General features: G+C 50.8%; 7 protein-coding genes across 7 annotated transcripts; 4 read left to right on the forward strand and 3 right to left on the reverse strand.

Annotated features, from left to right (window-relative positions):
* Nucleotides 1–216: 216 nt before the first annotated feature.
* M406DRAFT_69032 (family 4 glycosyltransferase) lies at nt 217–1,794 on the forward strand (the record flags this gene model as incomplete). Its single annotated transcript, XM_040925219.1, has 1 exon — nt 217–1,794. The coding sequence occupies one exon, from the start codon at nt 217–219 to the stop codon at nt 1,792–1,794; it is 1,578 nt and encodes a 525-aa protein (XP_040777811.1).
* A 536-nt stretch (nt 1,795–2,330) lies between these two features.
* M406DRAFT_20331 (uncharacterized protein) lies at nt 2,331–2,785 on the reverse strand (the record flags this gene model as incomplete). Its single annotated transcript, XM_040915456.1, has 2 exons — nt 2,331–2,516; nt 2,654–2,785. Coding segments are annotated over 2 exons (318 nt in total), but the record flags the coding sequence as incomplete, so codon positions are not given.
* A 518-nt stretch (nt 2,786–3,303) lies between these two features.
* Nucleotides 3,304–4,053, forward strand: M406DRAFT_69033 (uncharacterized protein; the record flags this gene model as incomplete). Its single annotated transcript, XM_040925220.1, has 1 exon — nt 3,304–4,053. The coding sequence occupies one exon, from the start codon at nt 3,304–3,306 to the stop codon at nt 4,051–4,053; it is 750 nt and encodes a 249-aa protein (XP_040777813.1).
* Nucleotides 4,054–5,502: 1,449 nt separating this feature from the next.
* M406DRAFT_327969 (uncharacterized protein) lies at nt 5,503–7,625 on the forward strand (the record flags this gene model as incomplete). Its single annotated transcript, XM_040920273.1, has 5 exons — nt 5,503–5,615; nt 5,713–6,309; nt 6,459–6,721; nt 6,806–7,188; nt 7,299–7,625. 5 exons carry the CDS (start codon nt 5,503–5,505, stop codon nt 7,623–7,625), a joined length of 1,683 nt encoding a protein of 560 aa, XP_040777814.1.
* Nucleotides 7,626–9,184: 1,559 nt separating this feature from the next.
* M406DRAFT_253834 (cyclopropane-fatty-acyl-phospholipid synthase) lies at nt 9,185–10,446 on the reverse strand (the record flags this gene model as incomplete). The annotated part of the gene is made up of 2 exons (XM_040916925.1): nt 9,185–9,289; nt 9,358–10,446. The coding sequence occupies 2 exons, from the start codon at nt 10,444–10,446 to the stop codon at nt 9,185–9,187; spliced, it is 1,194 nt and encodes a 397-aa protein (XP_040777815.1).
* A 1,204-nt stretch (nt 10,447–11,650) lies between these two features.
* M406DRAFT_254007 (cytochrome P450) lies at nt 11,651–13,383 on the reverse strand (the record flags this gene model as incomplete). The annotated part of the gene is made up of 3 exons (XM_040916933.1): nt 11,651–11,858; nt 11,964–12,171; nt 12,300–13,383. The coding sequence occupies 3 exons, from the start codon at nt 13,381–13,383 to the stop codon at nt 11,651–11,653; spliced, it is 1,500 nt and encodes a 499-aa protein (XP_040777816.1).
* A 1,811-nt stretch (nt 13,384–15,194) lies between these two features.
* On the forward strand, nt 15,195–15,947 carry M406DRAFT_355386 (uncharacterized protein). Its single transcript, XM_040923155.1, has 2 exons — nt 15,195–15,593; nt 15,630–15,947. Exons 1-2 carry the CDS (start codon nt 15,228–15,230, stop codon nt 15,885–15,887), a joined length of 624 nt encoding a protein of 207 aa, XP_040777817.1. The 5' UTR covers nt 15,195–15,227; the 3' UTR covers nt 15,888–15,947.
* The last annotated feature ends 5,294 nt before the right edge of the window (nt 15,948–21,241 follow it).

The following is a 21,241-nucleotide window of genomic DNA, read 5'->3' on the forward strand; positions in this document are numbered from 1 at the left end:
CGTTGTAGCCAAGTAAACCCAGAACTCATTGATATTTGTTTATATCTTTGGAGCCCACACCGAGAAGCACAAGTGCAGGTAAATAAATAGTCTTTCTGCTTTCTCATAGCAGTACGCAGTTGAGACTAATAACATCGGACAGCTGCCTTGGTACTACTAGGAAGATAATACACTGGCCGCTCATTGAGTCGTACAGTGCAGGCGCCCTACAGGAGGATGGCGGCAGTGGGCTCATCACCACCGGCAGATGGCCAGCATGATCTAGCAGTGTTCCCCGAGGGCCTCAAGGGCAGGCGGGTGTTACTGTGCACCGAGTCTTTCGGTCCAGTCAACGGCGTCAGCAGGACCACTCTGATGCTGGTCAACCACCTGCGCGCCAACGGGTGCCACGTCGCCGTCGTTGCGCCTCACAACCCGACCAAACTCAACACTTTTGTCCCCACGCTGGCACCTGCTGTGAGGTCGAGTAGCACGGCCTCGACTGGGAGCATCACAACCACCACCACCACCAAGAAGAACATTGAGGTCCGTCTGCACGGATATCCTGTGCCCTTCAACCCCGAACTGAGCATCGTGTACCTCGTCAGGCTGTCGGCTCTCTACAGCCGCACGTTTGGCGGGCCCCCGGATCTCATCTACCTCGCCTCCCCCGCCAGCCTGGGCTTCCAGGTCATGTTTCAGCTGCGCCAGAGGCCAGAGCGAGAGCAAATCCCTGTCCTCTGTAACTTCCAGACCGACCTTGCTGGGTACTGCAAGACGTTGTTTCCCTTCCCTCTTGGCGGCATCGCCGACTACGCCTTCGCGTCGGTCCAGAGCTTCCTATTCCGGCATGAGAGCGTCAAGACTATCTTCTATCCTAGCACCTATGTGAGGCGTTATCTGGAACGGCACCACGTCCCGGGTGACAAGATGGAGATCCTCACTCGAGGGGTCGACACAGAGCTATTTAAACCTGACAGGAGGAACCAGTCACTTCGAGACCATATCGCACCGGACGGGGAGATCATCCTGATCTGCGTCGCACGCCTGGCGGCAGAGAAGAGCTTCGACTTTCTGGCCATGGTGGCCAAGGAGCTAAACCTCCGCGGGCTGAAGTTCAAGTTGTACATCGTGGGGGGAAACCGTCAGGCAGAGGTCGAGACGGAGATCAAGGGGCTCTTTGCCGATCTCGAGGGACAAGGCAAGGTGATCTTCGCAGGCTTCAGGGTGGGGGAGGAGCTTGCTGAGGCGTATGCCAGCGCGGACCTTTTCCTGCACTGCTCCATCTCCGAGACATTTGGCCTCGTGGTGCTGGAGTCGTTTGCCTCGGGTGTGCCTGTCGTGGCACGAGACATGGGAGGCCCGAGCAACACCGTCCAAGACGGGTACAGCGGCTTTCTCACGCCGCCGGACGACCTGTCTGCCTTTGTGGACAGAGTGATCCTGCTGGCCAATGACGAGAACATGAGAGCCAGATTCGGCAGAGATGCCCTCCGGCAAGCCCGTGAGGCGACGTGGGACAAGATCAACAACAAGGTGGCATGGAAGATGCTGGATGAGATCGAGCAGCGGGAGGCGGTCTTGGCTGAGATGCAGCTGCAGGGAGACACAAAAGAACCGCACGGAGGTATATCTGCCGTGCCTGTCTTCGGCTGGTTGATGCTGAGTGGCGCCTTTCGTGAGACCTTGGTCAACTCCCGCCTGGTAGGAGCCCTGGGCGTGATTTTGGGCTTTTGGGGTGTCGTTGGGGTATATCTGGGCTTTACTAAGGCGAACCGGTGGGTGAGAGGCATGTTCAGCAGGTCATCGGCGTGAGGAGTGATGATGATGTTCATGATGATCATGATACGATGTGGTTTTCTGTGTGGCAATGGCATTCCTCTGGCGTTTTGGAAACCCGTTGGTTGGTGGTTTGGCCACAGGATCTCGCCCACATAAGTGGCAAGTCTTGTTAGACCCATAAATCCGTGAATAGAGGCCCACCTTGTTCCGATTGTGTACAGCATAGAAGTGGCGAGACGATGATCATGTGACGTATTTTGTTTCTTTCTTTTCTTGCTGTGTCTCTTTGCTTCTCTGTCTCGGGATGAAGCCGTTGAGCGGGCGGGGTGTGCCCGGCCTAAGAAATGCTAGCTTAGAATTGTTATGCTTGTGCTGTGTGAGCGCTCATTCTTGCAGGATGGAGAAGCGGTTACACTGTCTTGCGCCCAATCCATTTCTCCAATTCCATCTCTAGTTGGATCCTCCTTCGACGTCAAGCGATGAGATATATGTGGCTTGAGATGGGCATAATTTCCTGGGTTTTACAGCCTTAGCTCGCCACCAATTGATGGAGGAGCCTTGCCCCAAGCAAGAGAGAGCCAGCCGCCAATCAGGCAGAGGCCACCGAGGGGGGTGACTGGTCCCAGTACTTTGAAGCGGGCCGGATCTAGAATGAGGGCATAGATGCTTCCACTGAACATGGTCATGCCAGCTGTGAAGAGTCCTGCGGCGAGTGGGTTGTCGCGAGCGACCAGAACAGCAACGGAGTGAATGAGCTGTTGGGGGGAGGGCGTTGTCAGCCATGGACAGAGGTCGACTTTCTGAGACGGAGAAGGAGGAGAGAGAGGGAGAGAGGGGGAGAGGGGGAGAGAGAGAGAGTGAGGTAACTGGAAATGCGTAAGTGAGTATGTACCTGGTAATGAGCTGCTGTCGCCCAGCTTGCGAGCTTTGCAGGGTCGTTGATGCGCTGCTTCAGGCCATGAGCACCAAAGGCTCCCAGGCAAACCGCTGCAGCGCCATAGACGGCACCGACACGCCACCAGGTAGCAGAAGTGTTGCTCATTCTGTCTCTCTGGGGAGTGCGCTGGGCTAAAAGAGGAGTGGATTCGTTATTGGTGTTATTGTTGTTGCTGCTTGACATTTACGTGGTTGTTGACGTCGTCGTTTCTCTGTTGTGCAGTTGTACAAAGTCAAATTGATTACTTAGTTTGGTACAGATTTGTGCAACATGACAAAGATGAAATCATGAGCTGAGTTCGGTCTGGGGTTCTTGAGATGATTTAGGGGGTTAGGGCAGGTATCTAGGAGGGAAGGTGGGGCCCCCCCCCAAGGCCGGGGGTAAGGTAACAACGTCCTAACCCTATGAGCAGGGATTCATTGCCAATGAATGACGAACGCCTTGTTGTCCTGTTCCCTGGGGAGTTGCAACTCCTCCTCTTGCCGTCTCAGTCAGCACCTACTTACGACACCACACAACCACAACCTCTCCAACTTCTTACAGAAGTAAAAGAAAAAAAAAAGTTAAAAAAATTAAGCGTCTCTCTCTCTCTGTCTTTCAACATCATGAAGCGTCTCATCGCCTTTGACCTGGACGGCACGCTGGCGGAGAGTAAACAAGCTGTCGACTCCGAAATGGCCTCCATCCTTGCTCGGCTCAGCCACGTCGCCGACATCTGTGTCATCTCTGGCGGAGATTGGCCTCAGTTCGAGAAGCAGGTCGCCAGCCGCCTTCCCGAGGACACCGACCGTTCTCGTTTCTGGCTCATGCCGACTACAGGCACCAAGCTATACCGCTTCGAGGGCGCAGCCTGGTCCCGCAAGTACGCGGACCTCTTCACGGACGACGAGCGCGCCCACATCATCAAGGAGCTCCGTGCATCCATAGACCGCCTGGGCTTTACGCCCACAGAGGTCTGGGGCGAGCAGATCGAGGACCGCGGCAGCCAGATCACCTTCTCTGCCCTGGGCCAGCAGGCCCCGCTGCACCCAAAGGAGGCCTGGGACCCCAAGCAGGAGAAGCGTCGACGCATCCAGGCCGACTTGCAGCCTATCCTGCCGCATGTTTCGGTCCGCATCGGCGGCGCCACCTCGATAGATATCACTCGCGCTGGTGTCGACAAGGCCTACGGCATCGAGCGTCTCTCTGAGATCTCGGGCATCCCCAAGGCGGATATGCTCTTCTTTGGCGACGCCCTCTACCCCGGCGGCAATGACGCCCCCGTCAAGGACACTGCTGGTGTTGACTCCGTCCAGGTCTACAATGTCGACCAGACCAAGAGAGCTCTCGAGGCCGTCATATTGTGTCTCGCCTGAACGGTTCTCTTATGCGGCGCCGCCACTCATCCAGACCAACAGCGATCTGCCAAGGCTAGTTGGGGCCTGATTTGACCCGACGCGGCAGCTCATCCATCACAACCTTCAATTTCCTCCCTTCGTCTTCTTTCTTTCTTTCTCTTCCTCCTTTACGTGTGGCCACCCTGCAAGCCCCACATGTAATAATGTACAGTACAAGCACGACATGGAAGGCGACGCCGGCCGCTGGTGAGGGGATACGCAGCGCCTCAAAAAGACGTGTTGTGGGACGGATTGGTTTGAAGTCTCGTCGCCTCACACACATGGAGGAAACCGGTGTGCGACAACACAAGTGCATCCCAGACGGAGTTGAAAATAAAGGGAGAAGGAAAAAGAAGAAGAAAGAACAAAAAGCGATTGTTATCTCGACAGAAATAAACCGACACGTCTCAAAAACAAACTCTGGCGTTCTTTTGCGCTGTCCTTTGTCCCACACTCGCGCGCGGTGCATGACAGTGCATTTGTCAGTTTTCTGATATTTCGACAGCATCAAAAATTTGGAGAAAGGCCCGAATGGCCGATCACAGCACCAAGCTCATCTGCCGGAGTTGCAGCTGAAGCCTAATTTGATTAGTGCTTGATCCTGCAGAACGGGTGGTGAGCGGAAACGCCACGCGCCCCTCCGCGCAGAGCTTAATCGCCGTGTGGCCAGCACGCCAGCAAGCACGTCCACTGCAACTTCACCGTCACAGTGGAGAAGGGGAACCCCCCGGGGGGGGGGGGTGTGCGTTGAAAAGTGAGAAGAGAGAGAGAGAGCCTGCAGCCGCTGCAGAGAGTAGGGAGAGAGTGTGGTGTGCAGGCATCTGGATGCTGCATGACTGCCTCATACGGTAACATGCACCGGGATCACTGCCAATACGGAGCCTTCGAACACTATCAAGCTATCTCGCTTGGTTGAGATTGTGGCGACACTTGCTCCTCTGATGTGTATCTATTCTGGAAGATCTTGCGCAAAGCCTGGTTGCTGCTATAAGTCTAATCCTACTGCATATGACGCGAAACTTATAGGCCTGGGTCGTACAGAGGGGCCCGAGTACCACACCCTTGACTGATCTGGAAGTAGCCGGAAGGAATGATGTCTTAACCATGTCCTGCGGTACATGCAAGCGTACATAAATAGGAAAGCATAAGAAGCCAATGCTGCTTCAGGGGGGCTGCAAGACCAACAGGCCCCGTCGTCGTACCTTGTATGGAGAGAGGTCCACGCGTCTTTGCCAAGGATCCCGCTGAGACGCAGCTACGCAGGGGAGCCCCCGACCCACCTGGACGAGGGAGACGAATTGAATAAAGACATTGTTAACGTCTTGTCCTCGCTCTGAACCCAATTCCTACGAATATCTCTTCCCCTCCCCCCCCCCCCCCCCTTCCAAACCATGAGGCTATCTGTACGGTGATCTGGCGGCCTTCATCATGGAGCAAGCGGCACCTGACAGTGCCGAGCATCGCTTGACGGTAACGCAGATCCGGAGGAAACGACTCATCCGTGTCTGTGTCCATCTCGGCATCGGCGGACTCTTTACAGGGTAAGGGATTGTCCCCACCCTGCCTTTCCCATCGCTGCCACTATGCTTGAGGAATTCAAAATCTAACGGGCGCGGCTACGGCTACCTTACCTAACAGTTGGTGGATCGCCGGCCTCATCCTCCACCGAAACGACAAGAACTGGATTGTGCCATTTCTTGTCTGGCTGGCCGTCATCAGCAGACTGCTCCTCTGGCATATCCCCAGCGTGCGCCTTGTGCGGCCTCTGGCGAGGTTATGGGAGAGGGCCATTACCCGGCCCGCCAATGTTGTGCCTCCAAAATGGACCCTGATCGGCAGTTGGATTCTCCTGATTGGGCTGATCGCAACCGTGGCGATGGTTGCTCCCGACTTCCAAGACAACACGACCGTCAACCGAGGCGTCAGCCTGGCCGGCCTTGCCGTCATGCTTGCCCTGCTGTGGCTGACGTCCAGAAACCGGAGGAAGATCAGCTGGTACACCGTGTTGTGTGGCCTGTACCTCCAGTACATCGTTGCCCTCTTCGTCCTCCGAACAAGCGTCGGATACAACATTTTTACATTTCTGTCGGATCGTGCATCGGACCTGCTGGGCTTTGCAGATGAAGGGCTCGCCTTTCTGACAGACAGCTCTGTCCCTGAGCTGTCTTGGTTCGTGATCAGCGTTGTGCCGCCTATTATTTTCTTTGCGGGCATAGCCCAACTCCTGACTTATTGGTAAGCGAGAGCCTATTGAAAGAAGAAGAAAAAAAGAAAAAAGAAAGAAGAAGAAAAAAACAAGACGATTCCACCCCCTCACCCCGCCCCTCAAAAGGAAACCAAAAACCAAGGCCATGCTTGCTAACTTAATTTGTGATTTCCTGCAGGGGCGCACTGCAGTGGCTCGTCACGAAAGCCGCAACATTCTTTTACTGGGCTTTAAAGGTATCGGGCGCCGAGGCAGTAGTGGCAGCGTCATCGCCATTCTTCGGACAGGGAGAGAGTGTGATGCTCATCCGACCCTTTCTGAATGATCTTACCCATGCAGAGCTACATCAGGTCATGTGCTCTGGATTTGCGACCATCGCCGGCAGTGTGCTGGTTGCGTACATCAGTCTCGGCGTCAACGGGACTGCATTGATTTCTTCCTGTAGGTTTCAGCCACCCCAGACCAGGATTTTCTTTTTCCTTCTTTTTTTCTTCTTCTTCTTTTCGTTACTGACAATAATCACAGGCGTCATGTCCATTCCTGCGTCCATCGTCGTCAGCAAGCTCAGGTATCCGGAGACGGAAGAGACGCTGACCGCCGAGAAGTTGACGCTGACGCCCGAGGACAACAAGGCCGAAGCCAGCAACTGGATGCACGCCTTCACCAACGGCTGCTGGCTCGGCTTCAAGCTTGCAGGCATTGTGGTGGCCGTCCTTGGCTCGGTCATCGCCCTTGTGGACTTGTGCGACGCCCTGCTCACCTGGTTTGGCAGCTACCTCAACATCGAGGAACTGACGCTGGAGATCATATTCGGCTATGCGCTGGTCCCTGTCGCTTTTCTCCTTGGTGTCCCCAGGGACCATGACATAGTCCTTGTCTCGCGCCTGATTGCTGTCAAGATCCTAAGGGTGAGTAACAACCACACCTTATGGTGTTCCTTATACCATCCAAGAAGTCCAAGGGAGGGCTATATCAGTATTGTATGTTGTGCTGACATATCCATTCTTCTGCCACACAGAATGAATTCATCGCCTATGAGGAACTCCAGACGAGCCCCGCCTATATACCACTGAGCCCCAGATCACGCCTGATCGCGACCTACAGCCTGTGCGGGTTCGGGAATCTCGGGTCGTTAGGCACCCAGGTCGGGCTGATGACACAGATGGCACCCCGCAGGAACAAGGATATCGCCAGCGTGGCTTTCAGCGCCTTCATCACCGGCGTCATCTCTACACTTACGAGCGCGGGCATGGCTGGGATGCTGCTTGGGGAGCAGTCGGCTATGTCGTTGCTGCAGCCGACGACTAGTTCACCGGCGGCTACGGCGACATCTCCATCTGCATAGATGGTTTTTAGTTTTTTTTTTTTCATTTTCAAAAAGAAGCGAATACCATATGATTTGATGAATCCTTGATCTGCTCACTTGCGTACGTGCACTTGTGATTTGTTGATGTATACTTGATTCAAGTCAACGCTATTTTTCATAGTGAAGTGACACAGTGACTATTAATTGCGTTTCATGTTGGCAATCTATATTGGCAGCAGAGCTGTTATAATCACCCTTTGGGCGTATGGAGTAAATTAGTATGTCATCCAGTTACCAGCGTCTTCCTGACCCTATGACACGGACTCCCAATCAGAGAAACGGCCAAGGGAAGTCTGGGCAATGGTGTGTCTCACAGACAATTTAGAGGGCCTGCTCACTTGGTATAGGATGCATTGAATCAGCGTAAATTTTGTAATAAAAAGACCACACAATGTGAACTGAACACCCTTTATTATGTTTGGTCAATACTGATCCAGTCCGCGATGATTATTGCCAAACAACCACATTAACAGCAGACAAAGAAAACGGCAAACAGCTCATTGCATAAAATGAAGCATAATTGCCTCTACCAAACTCTCCTCGTCAATAACCTCTCATTCACCCAACCGTGCGAGACAAATGTAAGTGAAGATCCCCATTGAACTCTTTCTTGAGCCCATAGAACTCACCAACGCCTATTGGCCACGAATCCAGAGAAGAGAAACACTGCCAGAGCCCGTCGTGCTGATTTACCATCAGCAAGATGTGCTTCTACGCATACGTAAAGGTCAAGTGCGACAACTGTGGCGAGGAGCTCTACTGCACCACCCTCAAAAAACGAGACTGCCGCAAGAAGTCCTGTAATCGGAAGGTTCCCGCCGGAACGCCTGTCAAGGTGTCGGAGAAGAAGGCTACCGACAAGACCCATTCCTGCCACTTTCCTCTTGTCGTTTGAGAGGTTGACCAAGGAGCCTTGGTGGTAGAGCTTGGGGGGTGCCGCATTTATCGCGGTATGTGAGACGCAACGTAACGTTCTTTGTTTTCCGCAGCGCATTGGAGGCTTGGAAGCCGGTGACCGGGTCCTCAGAGGTCCCAGCGTACTCTAGGGTAAGTTGTAGGCTATTTCTTCTTCTCGCAAAATGACATCCGGAGTACTTCGCCAGGCCGTGACGTAAGCTAGTAGTATATAAATTGATTCATACCATCAGGTAGCTCTAATGTGTCATAACTTTGTGACTAGCTTTCATAGGAGTGACCACAAAGCAATGATGAAACAAATATGACTGCCTCTGTCATGATTAATCAAAATATCACCACTCCGGCGCACTCAACAAGCAATATCGATTCTACTGTAATATAAGACAATGCAAGTGTTAGGCAACGAAAGCCTGTTGGGTGACTGTGACTAAAAGATTATCAAGAAATCTATTGAAAGCATAAACAGCGACGTATGAACCAAGACATAATAGTCCATGGCTCTTCTATCAAATTGTAATCAGAACGGAATCAAGAGACCTACTGCCCTTTCTTTCTTCCTCTAGTCTAGCCCTACATTCCTATCACCGTAACGCTCCTATGCTGGAACTCAGCGCACATGATCAGACTGGCTGGAGAAGCGCAAGGCAATTTTCTCTGCCCACCGTAATGGCAACATCCCCTAGCGCCTTGGTCTCGAAACCTGCCTCACAATAACAGAAATAATACTGTGTGCCATTCAATAGTCAGTTCGTTGTCACTATCTCTGCACGGACTCTTCGCGGTAAGGACTCACATGCCACTTTCTCCTGAATACTTCCATGTCGACTGTAGTCATCTCGGGCTGACTTTCCTTCAGTGCTGGCACAATTTTGCCGTCAAAGGCCTCCTGAAATGCTGCATCCCAGCATCTCAGAGCCTTGGGGTAATGCATCCCAACGTTCCTGATTTCCTCCACGATGAGCCCGCCCATCGATCCTCGATTGATGCTGTCCACGAGTGCGGTAACAGTGGGCAGATGACCACCAGGAAATATGTATTTCTTGATAAAGTCCTGGCTGTGCCGGTATTGTTCGTACCTGGCCTCCGGGATGGTGATGCACTGGAAGAATCCAATTCCACCGTCCTTCTTGAGATACTGGTCCACGCAGCTGAAGTATGTGTCTAGGAAGTCATGTCCGACATGCTCGATCATCTCGATGCTGACAATCTTGTCAAACGCCCCCATGCCACCTAGCTCCCGATAATCGGCTTGCACGACCGAGATCTTGTCCTCCAGTCCTGCCGCCCGCACACGCTCCTCAGCAAGCCGTTTCTGTTCAGCGCTTGGGGTCACCGTCGTGACGTGGCAGCCGGTCGTCTGAGCTGCGGTGATAGCAAAGCTGCCCCAGCCTGTGCCGATCTCGAGCACATGGTCTGACGCCACGATTCTCGCCGCCGAGACTGCGTACCGAAGCTTCCTGCGCTGGGCGTCCTCGAGGGACTCGGTCTTGGACAGGGGGTCTGATGGCGGCAGCCAGATGGGGGCCGAGTACGTCATGTCAGGGCTGAGAAAGGCCTTGAACATGTCGTTGCTGAGTGAATAGTGCGCGGCGGCGTTGAGGCGCGAGGTGCCGATGTGATTCAGGGTTCTGAACGGCACCCGCTTGAGTATAGGCCCGAACAGAGAGGGTAAGAACCCCACCGTCGCGGGCTTGTAAATGGCCTCCTTGTTGTGGATGAAGAATTTTAGGACGGACGTGAGGTCTGAGGTGCTAATCTCCCGAAGCATGTAGCTCTGCGAGAAGCCAATGTCGCCGAAAGCGAGGACCCGCAACCAGAAGACTTCATTCTGTATTTTTATTGTTGGCGTTGTGGGCTTGGCAGATTTCTTGTTCCCCAGCATCAGGATCTGTCCATCTGGAGTCTCTAGTCGCAGTGCTCCTCGTGAAGCTCCTGAGAGGCTGGAGATGATCATCTGTCTAGCAAACGGTATCAGATACGCCAGGCTAGCATCGGCCAGCTGCCGCAACTGACTATTGGGGAATGCAAATGATATCGGAAAGAGATTAGGCGAAGTTTGTAACGACATGGCAAGGTAGATATGTGGTTGCACGTTGATGAAATCAAATCTCGTGTAAGTAACTAAGTAAACAAGCAAGAATTAAATTGTTTGTATTAACGTCATTGAAAGGGGGAAAAAGTCTCGAAGCCACCGAACAGTGAGAGAACACAAGACAGAGAAAAAGACAAAAAGTTCAATAGACGAGAAGATAGGGCGGAGAACACGATATATTTCCTGGGCCATTGCATGACCCCCAACGGCTGTTGGCGTTACGCCGTGTTGGAAGGCGGGCGACTGCGGATGGGCGCATCACATGAGCGGTCAGCATTCCGATGCCTAAAAGTCCCAATAGTTCGAGTGAAAAACCTGATTGCAGTCCGTGTTGGATCGTCTAACGTTGGGTGCATTGCCCCGTTGTCTGTCTGTCTTTGGCTAGAACATGAGCGGGATGGCTGTCTTTGTGTGAAAAAAGTATTGGTGGATCACCTCATCTCTCACGTCCTGTTTCAGTAATAATTTGATCAGTAATATTTTGAGATGTGATCAAGTCCAAAGATTCTGACTTGGCCGAGGCACCCGTGTCAGTTATTTCAAGACAATGGGAAATGCAACCCACGTGAGAAGTAGTTTGTACACCAGAGTGAACGGTTGGCGTGTTCCTGACGGAGTACATCGGGTGACCAATCCGGTTGTGTGTGGTGTCGTGTTAAATCACATCTAGATGTCGGAAGTGAGGAAGTAACACCAGCCCGTTTTTTTCTTTTCCCTTTTCCGTGTAAGGTGAGACAAGGTTTCGGCAAATCATCATGTCCTGCGAGTTTCACATGCCTGTCAAGGCTGGCAGGCTTCACGGCACATCTTGTGCTGCATTATATCTGAAGACCATTGGATCTTAATACGCCGCTCCCTACTGTCAGCCGTGTCACGGTTCCACAACCTTCTTCGACGTCCTTGCGGTGTCTGGACAACCAGGATACATTCCATTGATGCTTGTTTGTTCAACTTGAATGCTATTGTTTCCCTCTCGTCTTGTAGGTACGCCAGGCTATTTGATGCAGATGTGAACTCCACCGTCGCTATAGAATGATACTGCTTTTGCCTCCTTGAACGGCTTGTTGCATTCTCCAGCAGCCATCGAGATCTGAGAGAATTCCTGCAACAATCTCACAACCACATACATGACCTCAGTCTGTACCATCTGTTGGCCCAAACAGGCCCGGGGTCCCGATCCAAAAGGCATGAAGAAGTCTCTCCTGCCCTCTTCAATGTATGTGGCAGTGGTAGCGCCGACCTCAACAACACCATCTGTGTTATCAGCTCTAGGCCCAGATGTTGCTTTGAGATCTCTTGGCTTTAACGCCGTGGTCCACCTGTCGGGCCGAAAGGCTGCCCAGTCTTCACCGTAAAGCCTAGGGTCTCGATTTAGGGAATACGTGCTCCAGACAACGGTCGTCCCAGCCGTGATTGGGATAGGACTCCGTCCATCCGACCCTCCTCCTGTTGGAAGAGTTGTGGTAACCTTGGCTGTCCGAGAGTGAGAGCTCACGGGGGAATATAGACGTAAAGCTGCGAATAGACTTGTCAGTGACCAGGAAAAGAGAGGGGGGTTTTTTATTTGGAGGGGGGGGGGGAGGGGGAAGGACATTGTGGACCAGATCTTCAACATCCAGATGCTGTTGAGAAACATGACGAACCTTCCATGATGACCATACGCAAGAACTTCATAGTGGATAGTTCCTTGGCAGTAGGAAGCCGTTGTCCTAGGAAAGCAATCTCCTCCCGAAGTCTGTGCTGTGTGTCGGGGTGTTGTGAAAGGATATACATCAGATTCGCCAGAAAGGTTGATGTGGTATCGTAGCTGGCAAAGAAAACGTTCTGTAACTCTCCTTGGATCTGATTGTCAGATATTCCTGCGGCTTTCATGGTCCTGAAGACGCTGGGTGGTATTTCTCTTCCTTCCGCCAGGCCCTTGCTCCCTCCACTGCTCATCTCGGCAATGATTTCGTCCAATTGCATCCTGAAAAAAGCCTTCATCCCGTTGACAACGCCGATAAGTCGTTTGTATGATGTGAAGAGGCTCAGCCAGGCGAGTGGGCCGATAGCTATGAACTTCCCTGACGGCCCCTCGAAATACTTGACCAGAGCAAGGAAACGCAGTCCGTGTTGATGGCTTGTCTGCTTCGCTCCTCGTCCAAGGCATCTCGTAGACTTCCCGAACAAGAAATCAGTGACGACATCCAGGGTGAACATGGATGCCAAGTGATGAAAGTCGAATGACCCAGCCGTCTCAGACAGACGGCGCATGTTCTTGATCAGATGCTGCACGTGAGGCTCTAGGAGAGCAGGCTCGTTGACCGCTGTCCTGGAGAAGATGGGCTTGAGGGTTTTCCGAGAGTACTTCCAAGCCGCGCCCTCGTTCATCAGGATGCCGTCACCGATGTGCTTTGCGGCTTCTTTGACCCAGCCTGCCTTCCCAAACTGCTCAAAGCCTTCGGTGGTGATCCAACGAATATTTGCGGGTTCGATAGTGTAAATGCATGGCGCCCCAAACGTGTTCGCGACATAAGTCGGCCCGTAGGCAAGATGCCTTTGTCTGAAGCCTTCGGATAAACGTCCGTTGTTGAAGTCCCACCAGGAACGAATGACGAGATCTAATCCGAGGAGAGGATCAAGATGAGGGTATCTTGGGACAAAAGGACGGGATCCTTCCGTCTTGGAGAAGAGGAAAGGGATTATCAAACACTTGATCAAGATTATGAAAAACAGAAACGAGACCATTGCTAGGAACGACATCATGTTGATTAAAGGCATGACAAGTAAAAGGTCGAGATCAGGAAGCTCTTTACCTATGTTGGCAATGTATCCTGTGAAACGAGACTGCGTCGGTCAACGTAAGACACTCTATCTCTTAAAATGTAGTGTGCCGCTGGGTGAATAGTGAACGACAACTGTCTGCCACTGGACACAGGGCATTGGCATGCTGGATGAGTCTAGGTAACACAGCCTACGAGAAAAAAATGGGACGTAGGCAGCTGGATTCGCAAGCCGCAACTCTCCATAGCTCGGCCCGCGGCTGACCATAGAATGTTGGCCTGCGGCTGAACCTATGCTGAGCATCGTCAGCACCAAAAGGTAATCATCACCATGACGAAGCTGTCCAGCTGCCAAAACCGTCTGCCCAACATGCCATTTTCCCCCTTTCTTTGTTCACATTTTGATCGGCAATGGCTCAAGGGAACCTCTCAGGCCTGTCCCTTTCCGACTGTCCCTGCTCGGCCATGTGTCGTTCAGTGCTTAAGTATGTAGTGCATTTTCAAGGAGCAGAAGTACTTCCGAAGGCAGCCAACTCAAGGCTGCCATCAGCGCATTTTAGTCGGCTGTCGCGATAAAGGAATAACATTGGCTGTCAGATGTGCACAAGGCTCGGCCGTAGTGGAATGGGGGGGGGGGGCGGGTCTGGTGGGAGGCACGTCAGAATTGCGTAGCCACCTTATGGTAGAAGCTTTCTGGTGTGTAGACCTGGGTGGTTGAGAATCAGGTGCGAGAGTTTTCCTTTCTCTCCTAGTCACTTCGCTCGATTTTTCTCCCACATGCTGAAGGGCACCTTGTTAATCATTATTAATATGTTCCGGCATGATTACGCTGTTTGCGGTTTCTCTCAGCGTCCGTTTAAGCAGATTTGGCTTTCTCACCGCCCAGTTGTCTCTACTCCGTGTAACCCTGTAATTTGTAACTGTAAGTTGTGTAAGCGAACGCCGAGAAAAAGTAGCGTACCTGCGAAGAGGTTTGTCATCATGAATCTGAGCTGAGGCACACTTACGAAGAGCAATGGTGCCTGATCAGCAAAGATAATGAGACCACCTGTGGACAAGGAACGACTCCTACCGAGAACAAAAACACTAGGCAGCAACGACTGGAAAAAGAAATAGGCGGAATTGAAACATGCTTTGCTGGGTGCTGCTCATCGAGAAAACTGCATTTGACTTCTTGTATGATGGCGGGACACAACGCCTTTCTCTCTCCGAACCAAAAGTAGGTACCCGTGCAACCGCATCGTATAAGAACTGATACTACACCTTGACCCACCGTAGCAATATACACTCTTCGATATTTGCTAGTTCTCGAATATGATGTACCTTGATGGGCAATGTCAAGGAAAATTTGCCGACCAAATCAAGGGCCTAGTTTGTTTCCACTAAACATTCTGTCTCGTAGCCTAGCACGAGATGCGAGGACCTTGATGGCCGTCAACAGCAAAAAGGCTGACGCTTTGCACCCATGAGAAGACAAAGAGGGGAGCAAAAAAAAAAAAAAATTGACATCTCCCTGATCACGTCCTGACAAGCAAACGGCTACATGGTATTTGGCATTCCAAATAACGGGCAAAGCCGGCTCTGCGTCCTGTGCCAGATGACCACTTCATGAAGATGGGGGAGAAAGCGCAGCCTTTGCTACTGATGCTGCCAGCGGAAATACGACAGCACATTTATACATACCTTTTTGATGATGGCGGGAGAAATTGCATAGCTATACGAAACGGGCAATGGAGGGGCCAACGACTTGAGCCTACCAGGGAAACGATTACCCAGCCCACTACCAGACGCAGCACGAAGTACCATGTGATGGAACGAACATCAATGTTTCATCAGCGATGCTACGAAACCACCTATCACCTCGCCAGCGAGCACGTTAAATTCCACACAGCCATCATGGCTGTCTGCAGACTGCTCTACGGCGAAGCTTCTGAAGCACTGTACGGAAGACATTCTTTCGACTTTGGCCATCATGTCCAGGCCGTCGTCCCCTTCCTCACGGACCGTACCCCTTACACCCTCTCGCTCGTATCATGCATCTGTGTTTACAAGCGCGGCCCGTTCCCTTCCATGGGCTACACGAGTGAGAAGAGCGAGTGGTCCTGCATGTGCCGTTTCCTGTCCGGCATGAAAACGCTGGAGAGGCTGCGGGTCGTGATGGAGACGGGCCGCCCGAGCCATCCATGGGAGGGCGTGCAGGAGCTTTCTGCGTCGGACATCAAGCTGCTGAGCCTGATCGGCCATGAGAGCCTGGAGTGGGTTAGGGAGCTGGCCCAGGTGAAGACACTGAAGGAGTTGGAACTTGTCTCGGAAGCCAAGTATCTGCCGGTGCCCAAGTCGTCAGCCATGGCTGTCTATGCCGCTCTGTCGGTTTCTGTTGAGCATGGGCTGGTCGAATATTTGAAATTGGAAATGGCTGCGTCGTGTATTACGTCTTCTGTTCATAGGCTAGATGGAGATTCCTCATAAGCATCATCTGAGCCTGAGGATTCGGAAGGGTCAGAAAACTGAACTGAGAGATGTACAGACAACAAACAATACCCTAGGCCGTGGCAAGGTCAAGTTATGATGCGAGACTTGCGTACAAGCATTATTTGAAGTTCCTGTGTCGGTGTCGAAGACGCCAATTTCAGAGTGGTCAACTTGGGCCTGTACTCAGACCCGCCCGTACGGATCGGTGTTCAACGGAAGATCCTTCTGTTTCCAATCTCTTAATACAATTACTAGGTATAGTACGGTGTAGGAAAAAGGAAATCAATGCTCGACACCTTACTTTTCGCAGTCAAGGCTTCAAATCGCAACGCTATTCGAGCCTTCCAGGCACGAACAAATTATTCTTTGGAACCCATTTGAGTACTTAACCTTGGTACTAGTGACTCGACAAAGACATTCGCCATTAGGCTCAGTAAATTGATAGCACACAGCAGAGCATTTTCCCACTGTTTCTGTTCAAAGTGATATTGCAAAGAGACTGTGCATCTTGTAGTATTGTAGTTCAGGAAGGAAGAGGCTAAAGTGAATTAACTAAACAGCTACTTTCAAACCTCCATGATTCGCAAATAAGACATTTCGCTGTCATCAAGTCGTACTTTGGCTTTACCAACTTCATCTCCGATGGAGCCATTGACCATGCTGGGCGGCGAGACTTTCTTAAGCAGAATCGGATCCACCTGAACAAACAGAGCAGTAAGAATATTCCCTTTACGAATAGGCACCTTCATCCATGAAAGTTGCGCCAGACTCACGCAAATGAATGTGCAAGAGAGTATGACTATCGCACACGACGGGATAGCCCAAGGCCACCGGACATAATAGACTGTTACAATAGTAGACATGAAGCCTGCGTAGAGCAATCCATTCTGAGCCGGCGGTTGAACAGAGCTGTTATCCGTGCGGAGAACATGAGTAACATAGGCAGCCAGGTTACTGAACCATAAATTGATGTCATCCATACTCGTCGTTAGGCCCTGAATGATTTCCATTGATGGCGTGCTCCATTCCGCTATGTGGTTTGAATTAACCACCGGTATGATTGTACCGCTGCCGTTCAATATGACACTGAAGGTGTTTTGGAGGCCATGGATGACTCTTGGCTGCAAGGTATAGTTTTCGTTCGGCAGCACATTCATACTGGAAGGCATGCCGCCAAAAACTGAACCGTTTACGTTGTCGGTTGGTATCGATGCATTGAGCTCCGTCCACTTAAGATATGAGCGTCTCCGTGAAGGTGCCGTGGAGCACTTCAGTCGTATAAGCTTGAACGCACACTTCAAGCAAACACTGTGCTGAAATGACATTTCCTTCAGTCAAGCCTGGAGAATTTTCATATTCCAATGCTGTCGGTATGTTGATAATCGACTAGCACAAGGCCATTTGCAACAGGCAGAGCTGCTGTGGAGAGGCTGAAGAGGTTCCCATGTCGTCTCTGTAGACTGTCATACTAGCTCCAGTTGATGTCGTGATATTGCACGGGAGACCGCTTGGCATGCATGTCCAAGTGTAGCTAGTCTTATTGCAGGTACCGCAGGCACCGAGAGTGGGGGTAATTGGCCAGGTGCAGACACCGGATGCACCGTTGCATGCTGCAGAGAGTTTGGGGGCTGTAGTTCCGAGAGAGCCAGCGTAGGAAGCCGACAACATCGCGGCCGTTGGGTTCAGGGGTGGAATGTATTGACTCTTCCCATCTATGTAAAACAATCTTGTATCGCCATTTCCGTTGAAATATTCATTGACGCGTGGCACATCGCTTATAATGCCTCCGGGCCGCCTAATTTCAGTGGTGGAGACTAGTTGTTGATTGAAGGTGTCGAAAGCGAGGATGACAATATTCCTGTCGTAGTGGAATCAAATCAGTATGTTTCTTGTACAAAACAGCAGAAGCGAGTTATACCAACATACGGTTTTAAGAACTGTTTACAGCGTAATAGCAGACTTCCCCATGCACCCGCTGAGGCTTTGTCTAGGTCGTAGAGTTTCCGAAGCTGACTTGGTGCTCCCTTTGAAGCCCATAGCCACATATTCTGACTAATCATGGCCGAGACTGCGTACATACAAAGTATGCGGATGATTGTTGAAAAGACCGTGACTGTCGAGTTGAGCGTGAAGACAGTCGAATACGGGGTGGCTCGTAATTCCAACGGTAAAGAAAGGCGAGCAAACCGGCCATGCCAAACGTGGATGCAATGACGGAGGCGATTTCCTCCCACCACAGGATCGCAACGTGACGGCCATTCGACCTGGCACCCGGTCGCATGCCATGGCCCTCCAAAGGGGTTTCTTCAGACGACTTTAGGCTGGGAGTAGCTGTCGCCATTGTATGCGTAAGAAAACTTTCCAGAAAGAAGCTTTGAGGGGTCTGGGGATGAGATTTTGGTAGAGCAAAAAGACTTGTTATAGATAATTTGAGGATTGGCGGTCCACTTTGTGATGTTCAAATTGTTTGGCAAATGTAATGGCACAAACTCTGGACTCGAAGAAGAAGGCCTCGTTATATAGATCCGACCCACACCTGGGCATTGAATCGTCCACTTGATCGACTAGGACTTGTGCAGGAAGCACAGCTGGATAACACCCCCAGGCATACTGAATGGGCCAAGAAGGATGTTCTTTCGCCTAATTAGATCCACAGAGACTCTGACTTACAAAGTTCAGCTTGATGGTGTGGACTTGATACAACCTGACAACAATTTTGGGATGCCAAAATGATAGAAGGTTCTCGGCCAGGCTTTAGCATTTCCTGAATAGAAATCCGCTAATAGAATCATCATTACAAGAGGGTCGCTGGGGTTCAAATGGCCCCGGAACAGATTCCGTTGCGTGCATTCCAAACAGTAACCGCCGTGGCTTTCAATTGAGAGGAAATCGCCAGTGGCTGCTGACAGCGTTTCAGGTATGCGTGCTGTTGAAAAGAGATCCGCCGCGGATTCCAGGCAAAAGAAAGCGCCAGTGCAAGTAGTGCTCAGGTATCCATGCCTGTATCTGGAATTGTTGTGGACGAGACAGCATCCAAATGCTGGCATTTCATTCTTTGTAAATTCGGAAGATGACAGCTCATGAAAAGCTCGTTTGGAGGCCTCGATGCTAATATCTGGTCAACTTTGGGCGTTTGTACTATGGCTTCACGGGTTAGGGCCCTTATCAGACAGGTTTGGATTGCCAGCTGCTATACCACCACCGCCTTAGCACAGCCAAATCAGAGCCACTCTTATAGGTTGGCATTGTTCTCCAGGCTGAAAATCTGCGTATTTGCCACTTCATTCATGATGTTTTCTTTGCTTGACAAACATGCCATGCTCTCACACTCGATCACTTTTTGAATTATTTTTGCAGCTCACCAATCACTCTAGGGGTCCATGCAAATGGCAGTAAAAAAAGATGGCTCATTCACTATCACTAGACAAAGCCAACCCCTCTATGCAGTAGATGAATCAGAGCTGGCTAGAGGCTCTAATCTCGTTGTCAATAGGGAACCTCCGAGGCCTCTGCTATATGAGCACACAACAATGGTAGCAGGTGTTCTCACGTGCTCGCCAACGCATATGCCCCATGATTTCGGTCATCTTTAGCTAGCAGCTCCATCCTTGAGCGTGAACATGCCAAATTTGCAAAATTCTTGATGAGATGTAAGTTTGTGTCAAGACTTTTTTGAGACTTGGCTCGAGCTCTCTTCGAGCAATAACAGTTGTCAGCTGGAATGACATCTGCCAACAACTATCTGCTCCTTCATGTAATCCTTGAGTCTGACCAAGGGGTCTGGTTTGCCCACTTTGCAATAGCAATTCTTCCATATCGGGCTCCAATATTCGCGGGCAGTCTCGGAGCCCAAGTGATCGCTCGCACCAAAGTAATCCTGGAACTAATGATCTATGCTATCTACAGTATGCTCGACGATATTTCCCATTCGATATTGCACAATATGAAGTCTGTGAAGTTCAGACATAGTTTGTAACTAGGAATGAATAGGAATGACAAGCAAAGTATACTAACGAAGAGGAGAGACTCAATGTATCAGTAGATAACGGAGAGGATCAGGTTGTGAGAAGGGACTGCAGAGGATCACAGGTACACATGTCCATGTACGAACATGCATTTTTTGACCAAGCCTACTATTGGGCAATATGAGCCTTCGACTATCAATCATCAACCTTCTTCAATTGACCAATAGAAAAAGCGCAGGGGTGTCTCAGCTCTGTTCTTAATCAAAAAGACACAGTGCATTCAGGTAACATAACGAGGATAGTTAGAATTCACTCAGCTCAGCCATAGCTCCCATAGGCGCGCTTCGATTACGGAGAGTTCTGTATGCATTTAATCAACAACCATCAATATTGACGTATCTGCAACCGCCGGCCCCCAAGAATAGTTACCTTGTTAGGCGCTTTCAGGTTGCTCTGTGCCTCGAATCATCTAGCAGATTGCATTTCAACACAATATTATCTAGGTAATCATATAACAAGTTGGAGGTGGATGGCTTTGAGTATTGATAAATAGGCATTGACCGGACTAAGCTTGGATTTTGTTAAAAGTTATAGGTTGCTATTTTCATACTTGTAGTGATTTATTAGCTGTCTCTCAAGTAGGCATGATATAGACTGGTCAGTGTGGATCAAGTATCAGTCCAGTACAGAAGGGCTGCGCTACAGCTTGAAGGTCACAGATTCTAAATGAGACCTTCTATATGCACTGTGTTAGGATGATTGGAGCTACAATTATCTTGAATCATGGCAGTATGAGCGCTGACCTCGGTGCTGCTATAAGGTGCGGCTGATAATTATCCTTGCTGCGTGTGGCAGCAATTGCCATGTATGAAACAGCTAAAAGGAATGGCCACCTCCCAGCTGACTGGAAATGGCTGTGGCTTAGATGGCTGTGTAGAGGGTCGAACTCACACACCACGCCTATTCAGATACCGGCTGACTGTAAACTTGCGCTGTGATATAGCTGCAGAAGGTGTGCAGCAGGAACATGTATTGAACAGTGGCATAGTGAAAACACAGGGAATAGAAGAACCAGGCGACAAGGAGTAGAGGTGGCGTCTCCAGCCTCAATTTGCCCCTTATGGTTATCAGCGCCTTTCTTGTTCTAAAAAGAAAAGCATCCATAATATGACGACTGGTGGAGTGTCGCTCTTACAGCATTTCATTTGCCAGCTTTAGTATTAAGCAGCAGGAAGCTATCGAAAATCTCGTGCATAGTTGGGACTATACTGATGTTAAGTGGAATGGATTTCCATATGCATTTTAGTTTTTACCTGCAACATTTATCCACTCATCTACTTGCTACAAGCTATATTTGCGTCCAGTGATGTATGAAGCTCTTATATA

This window comes from Cryphonectria parasitica (genome assembly GCF_011745365.1).
Source record: "Cryphonectria parasitica EP155 unplaced genomic scaffold M406scaffold_3, whole genome shotgun sequence".
Lineage (NCBI taxonomy): Eukaryota > Fungi > Ascomycota > Sordariomycetes > Diaporthales > Cryphonectriaceae > Cryphonectria > Cryphonectria parasitica.

Coding starts and splice junctions, on each gene's coding strand:
- M406DRAFT_355386 (XM_040923155.1), top strand. CDS start 15,228: ATGGAACGAACATCAATGTTTCATCAGCGATGCTACGAAACCACCTAT. Junction 15,594..15,629: donor TGATGGAGACGGGCCGCCCG/AGCCATCCATGG, acceptor GAGCTTTCTGCG/TCGGACATCAAGCTGCTGAG.